Consider the following 12,078-nt stretch of genomic DNA (forward strand, 5'->3'; position numbering starts at 1 on the left):
TTAGTTTAGAAGTGGTTCAGACAGCTCCTAGGATAGTGAGCTCGACCCATAGAGGCAGGGAAAGAAGTTAGATCATCTATATTATGTACTTTCTTGCTCATTTTCATGGTTGGACTCTTGAGGGAGAAGCTATCATTGTATTATTCACTTGTATCTCTGCAATTTTTGGCTAAGGAAGACCAGGGTTTTGCAGTCATCTTTGGGATTCTTGTGGACTCATGTGTTGATGATGTGTATCTTAATGTACTTGTAAGTGTGTTTATGTGCTTCATCTCCTTTCTTTCCTTCTGCATATTAAACAAATGAAGTGATAAAGTATGAATTCATGCCTGCCATGCTCTGCTTTTAAATTTGTTTAATTTCTATGTTTTCTGCTGTCTAAAGAGAATTCAAAGTCATTGTTTGCTCTCTTTAGCTCCTACTCTTTCTTTCCTAATCATCCACTTCAACTAAAGGCATCAATACAGGTTCCTACCTCGCCCCAAAGACCCCCCTGCAGAAACTGTGTCAAATCCCCGCACCCTAAATTGCAGCTCCTCAATTTGCCACCAAAAATCCAAAAACCCCAAAATCAATCTTTCTGATCAGTTTACTAGCCTAATATCAGTGTTATCTTGTTGGTCATCTCATCCCATTGAAAATTTGCCGAGATTGACCGGAGAGAGCCTTCTCCTGCCCCGTAGGGCTAGCTACGAGGCTAAATGGTTTGATGTAGCTTTGAAATTTGCCTTTTCAGCCTGAGGTGAAATTTCAAGCGCTAACAGATCCATCTTTACTCTGGATCTACCAAGCACCGAGAGGGGTCAAATCTTTTTTCACTCTATGCTAATTTGCATATCAAGATATTTGATCCCTCTCGGCGCTTAGTAGATCCAGAGTAAAGATGGATCTATGCTCATTTAATTTCCCCCTTTAAATAGGCTACATTCTACATTAATACCATTGGTTCTCAATACTATGGGTCAATACCATGTGCCATCTTTATTTTTATTAATATTAATATTACGATTAATAATGTTTTTTTGCATGGTATTAATAATAATTTGGCCCATAGGCTTCACCTAAATAAAACCTCATTTTTGAGCGTTCGTAAATATAAAGTGAATTATGGAGTAAATATTAAAAAGATGTTTTATTTATTTACCATACCTCTGGTTTATTTATATTTTTATTAATTTACCATACCTCTTTTATAAATATGGTATTTGGCCCATAGGCTTCACCTAAATAAAACCTCTTTTTTGAGTCTTCGTAAATATAAAGAGGTTTATGGACTAAATATAAAAAGAGGTTTTATTTATTTACTATACCTCTCGTTTATTTATATTTTTATTTTTATTTATTTACCATACCTTTGGAGTAAGTATAAAAAGAGGTTTTATTTATTTACCATACCTCCAGTTTATTTATATTTTTATTTATTTACCATGCCTATTTTTTTAGTGTTCATAAACCTCTTTATATTTTAAATTTATATTGTGTTTATACATAATAATAATTAGATTGATTTCTAAATAGGGCCGACATTAGATTAAAATGTTAAATGTTAAACAATACATATTAAATGTTTACATTTACATTTACGCTTACACGTTTATGTGAGATCTACCCCATATTGGGTTGTAGAGCGCCTCTCGGCGTAATGAAGGCCATGAATGGAAATGTAGACACATGATAGACACAACATTCTTGTCTTCACTTGGGAAGAAAGAATGGGAGGATTGGGTAATACTCAGTGAACACCTGGGTGGGTATGTACCTTGAGAGACAATGATGAAGGTGTCTATAAATCATTGGTCTCGCGAGCATTGTAGCTCATGGTCTCGTGGAGAGATGGAGTTGTTAATCAAGGCCTTGAACTATGACAATGTTGATTGATATGATGCTATACAAATGGGATTACCAATCCAATTCTTCTTATAGTAAATTCTTCAGATTGAGAATCTGAATAACCAAGTACCATTGTAAATACCTCCCTAGTTAAGAGGGAGTGTTGAAGAAAAGTGTAACTAGGTTCGGTATTTGTCAGTGTAATTTTGATCTTTGTACTTGTTAAGAAAAAGAAATATTTTTTTTATAAAATTATATGAATGAGTTTCTTGCTCATTCCATAGGTCTAGGAAAGTCAAAGAGTAAAGATTATGTTAAAGAGCTCTTTATGAGCATTTATGTAATGTACATGAGTCAACCTAGTGTCAAGAAGCCCTCCAAGACAAGCACCATTCTTCAACAAAGAAGACTACAAGCAAAACGATGAAGAGAACATCATGTCGGCCTGCAAAAATGAATTAAACAACTAAAAGATGACATGTCGGCTCATATAAATGACACAACACTTCACTTGTTCAAGTCAGCTCAATTATGGAGGATGAACTACTATAAATACCCAGCTAGGGTATCCGCAAAACTACACAACAAAATTTCAGACATCTCTGAAATTTCGTATGTGGTGCATGACTGTAATTTCGGATGGGTGCATGACTGAATATCGGATGGGTACAGTGGTGCAGGAAGAACAGAACTCACATTTTTCTGAGATGATTCGGTGAAGAACAAGGACTGTAATCTGCATTACAGGAAGGTATCAATTCACACTCATCTACAAGCTCGGATAAGGACAGAGACTCGAATTCACCATGACTGTTGGACGTTTATAAGATGGGATCCTCACAATTAGGATGACAAACAGTGAAGCAATTACAGATGTATACCACAGAAGTATAAGTCCTGGCATGGATGAAAGGAAGAAGATCTATGTTTCAAAATACAATCATAATCTCGGCATCCCTTATGAACAACTCTCACAAACACGTACACTAACTCAGCATACAAATTGTCTCAGTGCAATACTCTATCAACATATTTTACATAGTCATGATCATAAACCCTCCGAAGATAAGGTCATAATGAAGAACGATATGATGACATTGTAGATACAGTGAAGATCTCTATGGAAATGCAGCAGTGATATTCTCAGTAAGTGCAGCAGTGATCTAGATGAAGGAGCACTCATGGTGCAGCAGTGATCTAGCAGTTTTGGTATAACTATGATGATAATCTCAGCAGTGACTTCAAGGAGGATTGGTGTCTTGGTCTTGGAGTGGCATAATATGTCAAGGGTCAAGGTCTTGGTATGCGTCAATTGGAATCTCTATAAGAAGAATTTTGTGTGGGTTTTCCTCTACAAGAGGGAGAGATTTTGGCCCTGGCAGAAAGCCAAACATCTTGTGTTCTTGTCTGTTTTTTTGGTAGCAGTTTGATGAAGGAAACACACACACTAATAATAAGAAGAAGATCAAGCTAAGATAAATTGTAAAGCACTTCACAAATTGTTATCAAGTCTAGAAGAATCCTACTAATACTAAATTCCCTAGATTCTTCAACAATCATTGAACCTAAATTCTTTGTGTCTCATTTTGTTCTTGGTTGTCTTCTATTGTGCATTTGATTTTGGTTCTATCTACAATTGTTTATCTAATATTGCAGCGTAAAGAAGTTTTATAATAAGTGATTGTTACAGCATAGAACGTCAGAATTTCAACAGTTTTCCAAGTAACAAGTCGAGCACCACAATCCACCAATCCACAGCCATAGTCCACCAAGATTAGTGCACACACATATGTTGCCAAACCAAGGGAAGAGCCCATGAAGGGACCGACACTACTGCTCAACGCGTCAAAGCGATATGAAGGCGTGGGTGCTTATATACATTGATGAGGGGCTTTACCAAATCTAAGTGGGATATTAATTTTACAAAGCACACACAAACACACATGGGATTACAACGAAGGCAAAAGAATAGGCGAGGAAAATCCCACTGTGAATTTGCATAATCATGTCGTCTCTCTGTTTCTCCATGTAAAGTCCCATGCAAATAGAATCCCTATCCGATAAGGGCCAAGATTGAGATATGTAGATGTTTATATTCAATAACCAATCAACATTATTGGACAATAAATCGTGATACAAGGAAGCTCATAACAATGTTGGGTTCGTATCTTATTCGGTTTTCTTTCACAGACCCCATTGCAAGCTTGAAGCTATAAAATGCCCAGGATTCAACCCATTAATGCAATATCTTGTTAGGGGAGCCCTACAAATATTTTGTATCAAAGCGATGAAGAAAAAAATCCACTGGGGACTCCACACAGTAGAATGTTAGGAGGCACAAAGAAAGTTGGTGCAATGCCCTGGGTGGTGGAACACAAATCACAATTCTCGCCATGCTCTTTTCTGAAAGCATAAACCCATCAGAGTTGCAGGAGGTGGTTCATACAGTTTAAAGAACCCACCCTCACCTTCGTTCTCAGCTCATTTAGATTAATGGCAAGCTCAATAATATTCTTGAAGAGGTCCTGGTTCGAGTTAGTTTCCCTATTATTGAGTTTATTCTTCCACGTCCAATTCGGGCAGCTTTGGGATTGGCATGGCCTGAGGCTGCAGAAGAAACTGTTGGATTAATATGGTACTTGGTATATCAGAGGGAGGCGATAAGGAATGTCCAAGCTCACTAAAAGCCAGATGCTACTTTACTTCAATAGCTGATAGGATTCACTATTAACTGCTTCGTTTATGGACATCCTCTTATATTAGCACTTTGATATCTCTGAAACATAACCCTTGGTATACAAGAGATGCCTGAGACTCCTTTACAGGAAAAGCAAAAGCATGTGCGAAGTTTGTGCAAGGAAATGTATTCTGGTGTAAAAAATGAGCAGTGAATAAAAGACATATTGGCAGTAAATATGCTGTGAGTGGGATCAATGGTGACAGTGGTAGAAAAGCAGATTGCTTATCATACATGTGTTGTTCTACGCCCATATTTTCAAGCTCACCTTCTTTTACTTGTAGACATGTTGCATCCCGATAAAAGTCATCGTGGCAGTGCAAGAGCTGCCTATAAAACTATTGACACTAGCAACGAGGCAGTGGAGGTTGTGACTGTGCAATTTCAACGCAAGAAAACCTGGTCTAGCTTTTGCCAGAAGCTCATTGACTTGTGAGCAACTAATTACTTACAGCACATTATATTATTAATACAGACCAACTGAGTGCGGATAAAACTCAAGCTTCCAATATCAACATCTTGCAAACAGCCAGTGTGCCAATATCACGCATATACAAGCTCTTCAGACTTGGGCCTTGGATAAGAACATGGACATTTCATCTCTTGTTAATGCACATCTTATTCCTAAACTTTGGCTCCAGCTTCAAGCTTGTTTAGTGGCAATGCAGAAAGCTAATGATGATAATCATATTGCACATATGTTACCAGCAAAACCACATATCATTTCCTCATCATCAGTCCAGAATTATGCGGCATTAAGTTTCTAACCACAGCCAGCAGTTCAGTTCCATTAGTTGTGTCGTAAAAAATGAAGTGAATGTTTAATTCTGGATTATGAAGGTCGTTCTCACAATGGTGGTTGTTGTGAAAGGTGGGCTCTGAAAGAAGAGCTAATTGAGGAATGCTATCTGTAGAAGCCAGAGTCATCAATGAAGTACAGGTCAACAAAGTCAAGAATATATTTCTCGCAGATGCCAGAATAATCAACGGTCGACAATGTCTTATGCCCAGATCAACAAATTGCGACCGGTCTACATGTTCAAAGTTTAATAGAGGCAAGGGTGTCGCAAATCTGTTTTACAAAACTGCCCAGCACATACATCTACGGTCCAGATTTATTGCGCCACCCTCCTCCTACATTTTCCGAAACCGCCATATGGGGTGTCGTAAAATGGTTTCCTGTCTCAATGAAACCACTTACTGTTTTGCTGACGTGGTATATGATGGAAGACTTGGGCCTGCGCAACCTTCGCATCAATTACATAGCTTGTTTTTATATTGAAGATCAGTACATCGTTTCAACATGATTCGTTCAACATTTATTGAAAGGACAGTGAACTATTGAAAACTCCAAAAAACTTATAATGTATATATATATATAGAAGGTGGGGTTTTTATTTTAAAAGAGGTTTTAAAACATTATATATATTATTACATATAATATTTAAATGTTACTTTTCGTTTGTAAATATTTTTTAACAGGTTTTATAATTGTTTCAAAGTCAGTTCCATAACTGACGCTAGAACTGTTAGACTAGGCCAGAAATAAAAGTCCAGAATCAGCATATTTTAAAGGTTCCGAGTCTGGGGTCTATGAAGATTATGTAATGGGCAGATCTCTCAGGAACTAATTGAATAAGACTAGTTTTGAGTCCTAATTTATGAGTATTTGCAGTATGTATCCTTCTTAACTCATGTGTTTATGATTTCATGTTACGTTTTGTTCAATTGAAATAGGTGTAGAAGCAGCGGTTTCTCTTAAATTTGGTTGTGGATTTACCCTTTGAATGGTACCTACAGCTTCTTTAATAACCTTAATGGGCGCTCCACCCATTTCAAAAACACATTAACTCTCTTTGTTGCCCATGTATTCCATTATTCTTCTCACAGGGTTTAAACTTAGATTCTTAATTGCCTAGGTTTTAAACCCTATTTCCTTACATTCACATCTTCATTACGTTAAACTAGGAAGTCTGCAAACCTTAGGATGCTGGCCATTCTGGTTAAAGTTGATAGGTTTCTGAATTAGAAAGATCCATTGCATCTTGCATGATTCTTCTCCAACCAGTCTTTTAAAATCTTCATCAATCTTGCAAATGTCTTGGGCACTGACCTCTTGCAGCCAGAGGTTGTCTCCACAGTGACAACAGTTTCAGATGGGTGGCAAATATCTTTTAAAAAAAAAGCTCTAATGTTATTTGCATGGGATCCGACGTGTGAGTGCTAGTTGGCACGGGATCCATTTCGATAGCATGGGATATGTTTCCAGGTTTGAAGGATCCATCTACATGGCGGATCCTACGTGGATCTGGGTGGATCCGTATCCGAAACTCGGATCCGCGAATCCAGCATCAAGACCCCGTGGATCCAATAACACAGTTCACGACTCTAGTAAAAATGTACCCATCACTCAAACAAAATCACTGATTTGACACGTTAAGCTGTTTCTATCTTATTTTTATGCTTAGAGAGTGATATTGATGACGAAGATCTCAATATAGGCAATGATTTTGATAATATGCAGTTATTTGTTGTAGCGTGAATTTTTTTGGACTCTCGAGGCCATTCAGAACCTCTTTGTTGATGTTTTTTTGGTTCAGAGATGGATTGCACTCAATGTCCTTTTGGTTATATGCACCCTTGCTATATATACAAGAAAATTTGCATATTTGTGTATAATGGTTTGGATTCATGTGGATGCACATGAATATATATGCTTTTTTTCAAAATTTGAATATTTTATGTAATTTTCCGTCGACCAGTTTTTCTGTCCCCTTTTTCTTTTCTTGTTCTGGCCTGGTTCACATTTTTGAGTTCAACTGGTTCAATGACTGGTCTGATTCTGATAACATTGATCAGGGCACACAAATCAGCAAAGAAGACAACAGATAGGGGCGCTTTCAGCCTTTCCTTGCAGCAGTAATAAACAGGCTTGATAAGGGTGCAGTTAGACAGAGATAAACAATGTTGACTGGTAGAGGTACTTTACATTAATTTCAGTTTATGACCACTTGAGACGTAGCTATTCCAGTTTTTTATCAAGTTAGTCTATTTTCAGAGTGTTGCTTTTGTTACCCTTCAGTTCAGTTTGTTTTTAGTAAGCATGCATGCACTAACTTTAGACGCAGCGCATGAGAGAGAGGAGTCTTGTAGATTTAGATGAGGCGCTTTTCCAAAGGCAAGATGACAGATGCTTACATGCTATCAGTCTTCTCCAGTTGGAGGCCACATTCTAGGAAGTTTCTCATGCATGCTGGGTGCACTGTACTGTGCAACTTTAGGGTTAGAGTTTCCTATCCTAGCCTAGGCACACCTCAGAGATGAAATCGATAATTGTAACACTACTCTCCTAGTCTTTAAAGAAACGAGAGGATCTTCCACTGAGGTTGTTGGCAAGTTTATGTTTTAAGCTATAGCATCAGAATTTACTGTTTTCCAGATTTAATATAAGAGTGATGCAGATCTGAGAGTTTTGTTCTGTATTTTCAGTTTGTAGATTAGCATATTTAAAGATTGATGTTTTGATATGCTTTCAATTTTAAAGTTACCAGGCATTTAGTTATTCTTTGTGCAGAATCTGTGTGCCATGGTGTGAGAAATTTCAAGCTGATTCAGCATAAGGCTTACAAGTTAGTAGATGTCGCTACTACCAAAGTGGCATTAGACGAATATGTCAGTGTTGATGAGAGTGCAGGTTTTTTCAACCAACTTCAGATCCGAAATCTGATTTTAAAAGTGCTGATGGTGACTATTGCGAGGTTGAAGATTCAGCGAAGATGAATGGCAAAAAGATCCCAGAAGAAGCACAGTCATGGGGAGTTGGTGTGCATGAAGAATATGGTGATGTGGACACTGAAAATGTTCTGGATCAAGCACTAGGCAGTGCCGATTTGGAGCATTACAATTTTATCCTCATCTACATGTGCTCTTCATGCACACCAGCTCTAGATGATTGTCATTCACCATAACGGAATGATTATCTATAAAAAGTGTAGCTACAGGCTAAACTAGAGTTGACTATTGTTAGTGGTTGGTGTACAGTACTATTTATAGTTGTTATGAGAGTCTTAGAAAGACGGTGGCTTTTGCCAAGGTAGATAAGGCTTCTCCTCCAAGTGAATGCACTGATGGGTTGATAATGTGCCGGTTGGATTAATAGTGAATGTTGCAATATTGTGGCTCCCCTTACATTATATGGGTTACTGATCTCTTTAATACTATTTAACTAATGTGAATGGCTAGTTATTGCTTTACGTGATGGTTATGCTTGAGATGTTATGTTCATTGTTCATTATCATGCCATTAATCTATTTAAGCATCAACTATGTGATGCTTCAGGTGAGACTGTACTTCCTTGGGAAGTACTGAAAATGCCAGAATCACATTAATAAAATAGACTACAACATTGTTGGACATAATGGGAACAGATTTTTTATGAAAATTCCTGCAACGAAAATGTAGTTGAAAACACATTAAGAAAAATGCAGATGTAGATATGCAAAAGAAACAGAATTTTTCAGAGACCCAAACAACAGAAGATTACACAAACACATAGGCAGATGGTAAGAAGAAATGTGTCGCCCAAATTCAGAGACAAAACATACAGAAGTGATGTTTTCCCAAACAAACAGACGAGAAGAAAAATCACACTACAAACAGACCTGCAACAAGATCGAATGACCTTTTACAAAAAAGGACATAGTTTCGAACGTCTTTGGAGACCCTTTTTGGGTCATTCGTGCCCTAAAACATGAAAAATTATGCCCCAGGTGCAGAGGTGTGAGTAGAGTGTGGACAGGTAGAAAATTTTGAGGTGGGGCAGGAGTTTGTACCCTAGATACAGAGAATAAAGTTTGTGCCCTGTAGAAGTCTGGTGGGTATTTTTAGAGCATAAGCAGCGAAAAAGTTTATCAGCCTTGTCATCATTAAAAGTTGGTCAAATGGTCAATTGGTATGTGTCTGTGACTAATTTTAAAATTGGTCAACCAAAACATCTTGCTACGACCGCATTACAAGAGGGGCAGCTTCCCTTCCCGTACTAGCGATATCGACGCTGTACTTGAAATAATCAGTCGCGACCCGTGTTGGAATTTCAAAACAGACTTACCCGCTAAATTTGATTTTTCACACATTCCTGGCCCGTTTTCACAATTTCAACCAAGAATCATGTCGGTTTTGCAAATTTTGTAACTGTATTTGACGGAAAATCGCCCCGCAACAGGCAATTTACCCGTCAAATTCCATCCCTGGTCGCGACCATGAATAATCGCTATTAAAGGTAATTTTTATAACCGGTTAACTGAATATCAAACATACGCTAATACTGACTTTTTTGTGGACCTTAACCAGTTGAAGAAATGCCTTGTGCACTAAGACTGAAACTTATGTCTAGATGAAATGCTGGGCAAACATAAATTAATATTGAAATGGGTATTTGACGAATATATACAAACCTGGGAACGTTTGCGAGCCTTGTCAGATATTGCAGTGAGGACTCCCCAGACACCTGGTCTGGGAATTTGGGCTGACTGCGCCGCAATCTTCTCTGCTACCGTTCTTATCTCGTCTTTTGAAGAAGAACTGGCGGGAATTGACATGGAATTTGAATGGCTCTTGCCCCCATCCTCCCCGTCCTCTACCATCGATTAAGACTGTATAATCGATTAATGAAAGCCGCAGTTGTCACAGCGATTTTACAGGGGGGAAATTGGGCATGCCTACCTTCAGTGGTGGGGAAAAATTGAGCATGATGCAACCACCTTCAACCTGCACCTGTTTATGAAATAACAACTTTGCACCTGCTTATGAAAGAACAACTTTGATCAGACAGCGACCAAGTCTCTCAGAAGTTTTGGAGTTGAGACTGTGACATGGGCAAGGTGTTGTAAATGGGCAGGGTTAGGGCCCCGTTAATGGCGGTTTGGGTGGAAGGGAAGAAAGTGCAAGGTATAATTTTGTAACTTCACTGTTAGGACCATTGTTTCTGAGCTTGTATATATATTCACTATCATTTTGAGAGAATATATGAATGTAAAAGTAGGTGACAAAAATTGAAGGGATCTAAGTGGATTGGATTTTTTTTTTTAAGTTTTTGAATTTTTTTGGTTTTTAGAAGTGCATTTTTTTTTATGATATCTTGTTAAGTGAAACAAATATTGTTCTTATTGAAGCAATTGTTATGGTGCGAGTTATAAGGTATTTTAAAAAATTGAGCAAATGGAAGAGGATAGATGGCTTAAGGTTGTCCTTAATGATAGATTGTGCAAGAGCCAAAAACTTGGATGTAGCAAAATAACAAATGGTTTAGTAAATGGGGTATTTGCTTGAAGGCGTGTCCCATAAATGCAAAAAGATAAAATCTTTTGTTATGAAAAAGTTCCACAAGCGTACATGGGATAAGGAGTTAGGAAGAAATAAAAATTACTATATTGAAGTGTTTAATCCCACGCATAGTCATCAACCAAAAGCATACATGGAGGTCAATATCTCCTGGAGAGCCAAAATTCTTATTGCTCAGTTAAGGACTAATTCTGATCAACTCCGTTGTGAAACAGGGCGCTGGAAAAGGCCAAAGGAAGTGTAGGAGGAAAGAGTATGCATTTTTTGTTCTTCTGGAAAAGTGGGACAGAAAAACATTTCATTTTAGAATGTGAGGCCTTCAAAGACAACAAGGAAAGTTGTGCAGATATGCTGGTAGCTAGCTCTTGGGATAATCTATTTAGTGAGGGGTTTGTCGAGAAGCTTGGAGCATTTATTTTGAAGCTTCACAGAAAAAGGACCAAATACATAAGCAGATGAAGAAGCAATCTGTCCCATAGACTATCTTTAGCTTCGTGGACGTTAAAATAATTTCTTCCTTCTTCTTTCTTCTTAAGACTTAAAATAATAAGTGAAACTATATTTAAGTGAATGATCAAGAAATAGGTATATATTTATTTATTTTTTATCCATTTTATATGTAATATATTCAAGTTTGAGATGAATGTAAATTACCGTATTCGTAAATGTTATTTAAATTTATATATATATGAAATGAGATGTTATATTATAATAAAAATATTATATGATTTTTATTGTTTAATAGAATGAGTTGTTAGTATATAAATTTAATGTTTTAAATGCAATAAAATTTTAAAGAAAAAAGTTTTATGGTAAAAGTTTTTATTAATTTTGGGAAATTATGATTTTTTTTAAAACAAAAACAAAAAAAATCTATTAACTATTTAGAATAATTAGAGTTTGTCAATTTTTTACCTTATTTTGAGTTAATAAATATGATGTCACATCCTTCTCCTAATCAAATATTCCTTTTAAGCATGCCAACTTATAAGGGCCAACTTATCATTTAGAAAATCAAATTGTTTCCAATAATATTAAGAAATAGGTGTAATAAATAGGTGTAATAGATCAAAATTTTAAATGATTTTAGGTGAGTTTACTTATAATAATAATAATAAAAATAAGAAGGAATATAAAAAGAGGAAGGCTTTATCTTTTCGTTATGATATGTA

At 36.8% G+C, this 12,078-nt stretch overlaps 1 protein-coding gene across 3 annotated transcripts in view; it reads right to left on the reverse strand.

The window, feature by feature from the left end:
- LOC149220266 (SMAD/FHA domain-containing protein) overlaps positions 1-10,560 on the reverse strand; it is a 291,504-nt gene extending 280,944 nt beyond the window's left edge. For all 3 annotated transcript variants that reach the window (XM_089384735.1, XM_089384733.1, XM_089384732.1), the window contains exon 1: positions 10,021-10,560. In XM_089384735.1, coding sequence (XP_089240861.1) covers positions 10,021-10,209 — 189 coding nt within the window. In that variant the 5' untranslated portion in view covers positions 10,210-10,560. The remainder of the gene's footprint in view (positions 1-10,020) is intronic.
- Between the last annotated feature and the right edge of the window lie 1,518 nt (positions 10,561-12,078).

The sequence above is a fragment of the Pinus tabuliformis genome, chromosome Q, assembly GCF_031772625.1.
Source record: "Pinus tabuliformis cultivar Carrire ecotype Pingquan chromosome Q, CPIR1, whole genome shotgun sequence".
NCBI lineage: Eukaryota > Viridiplantae > Streptophyta > Pinopsida > Pinales > Pinaceae > Pinus > Pinus tabuliformis.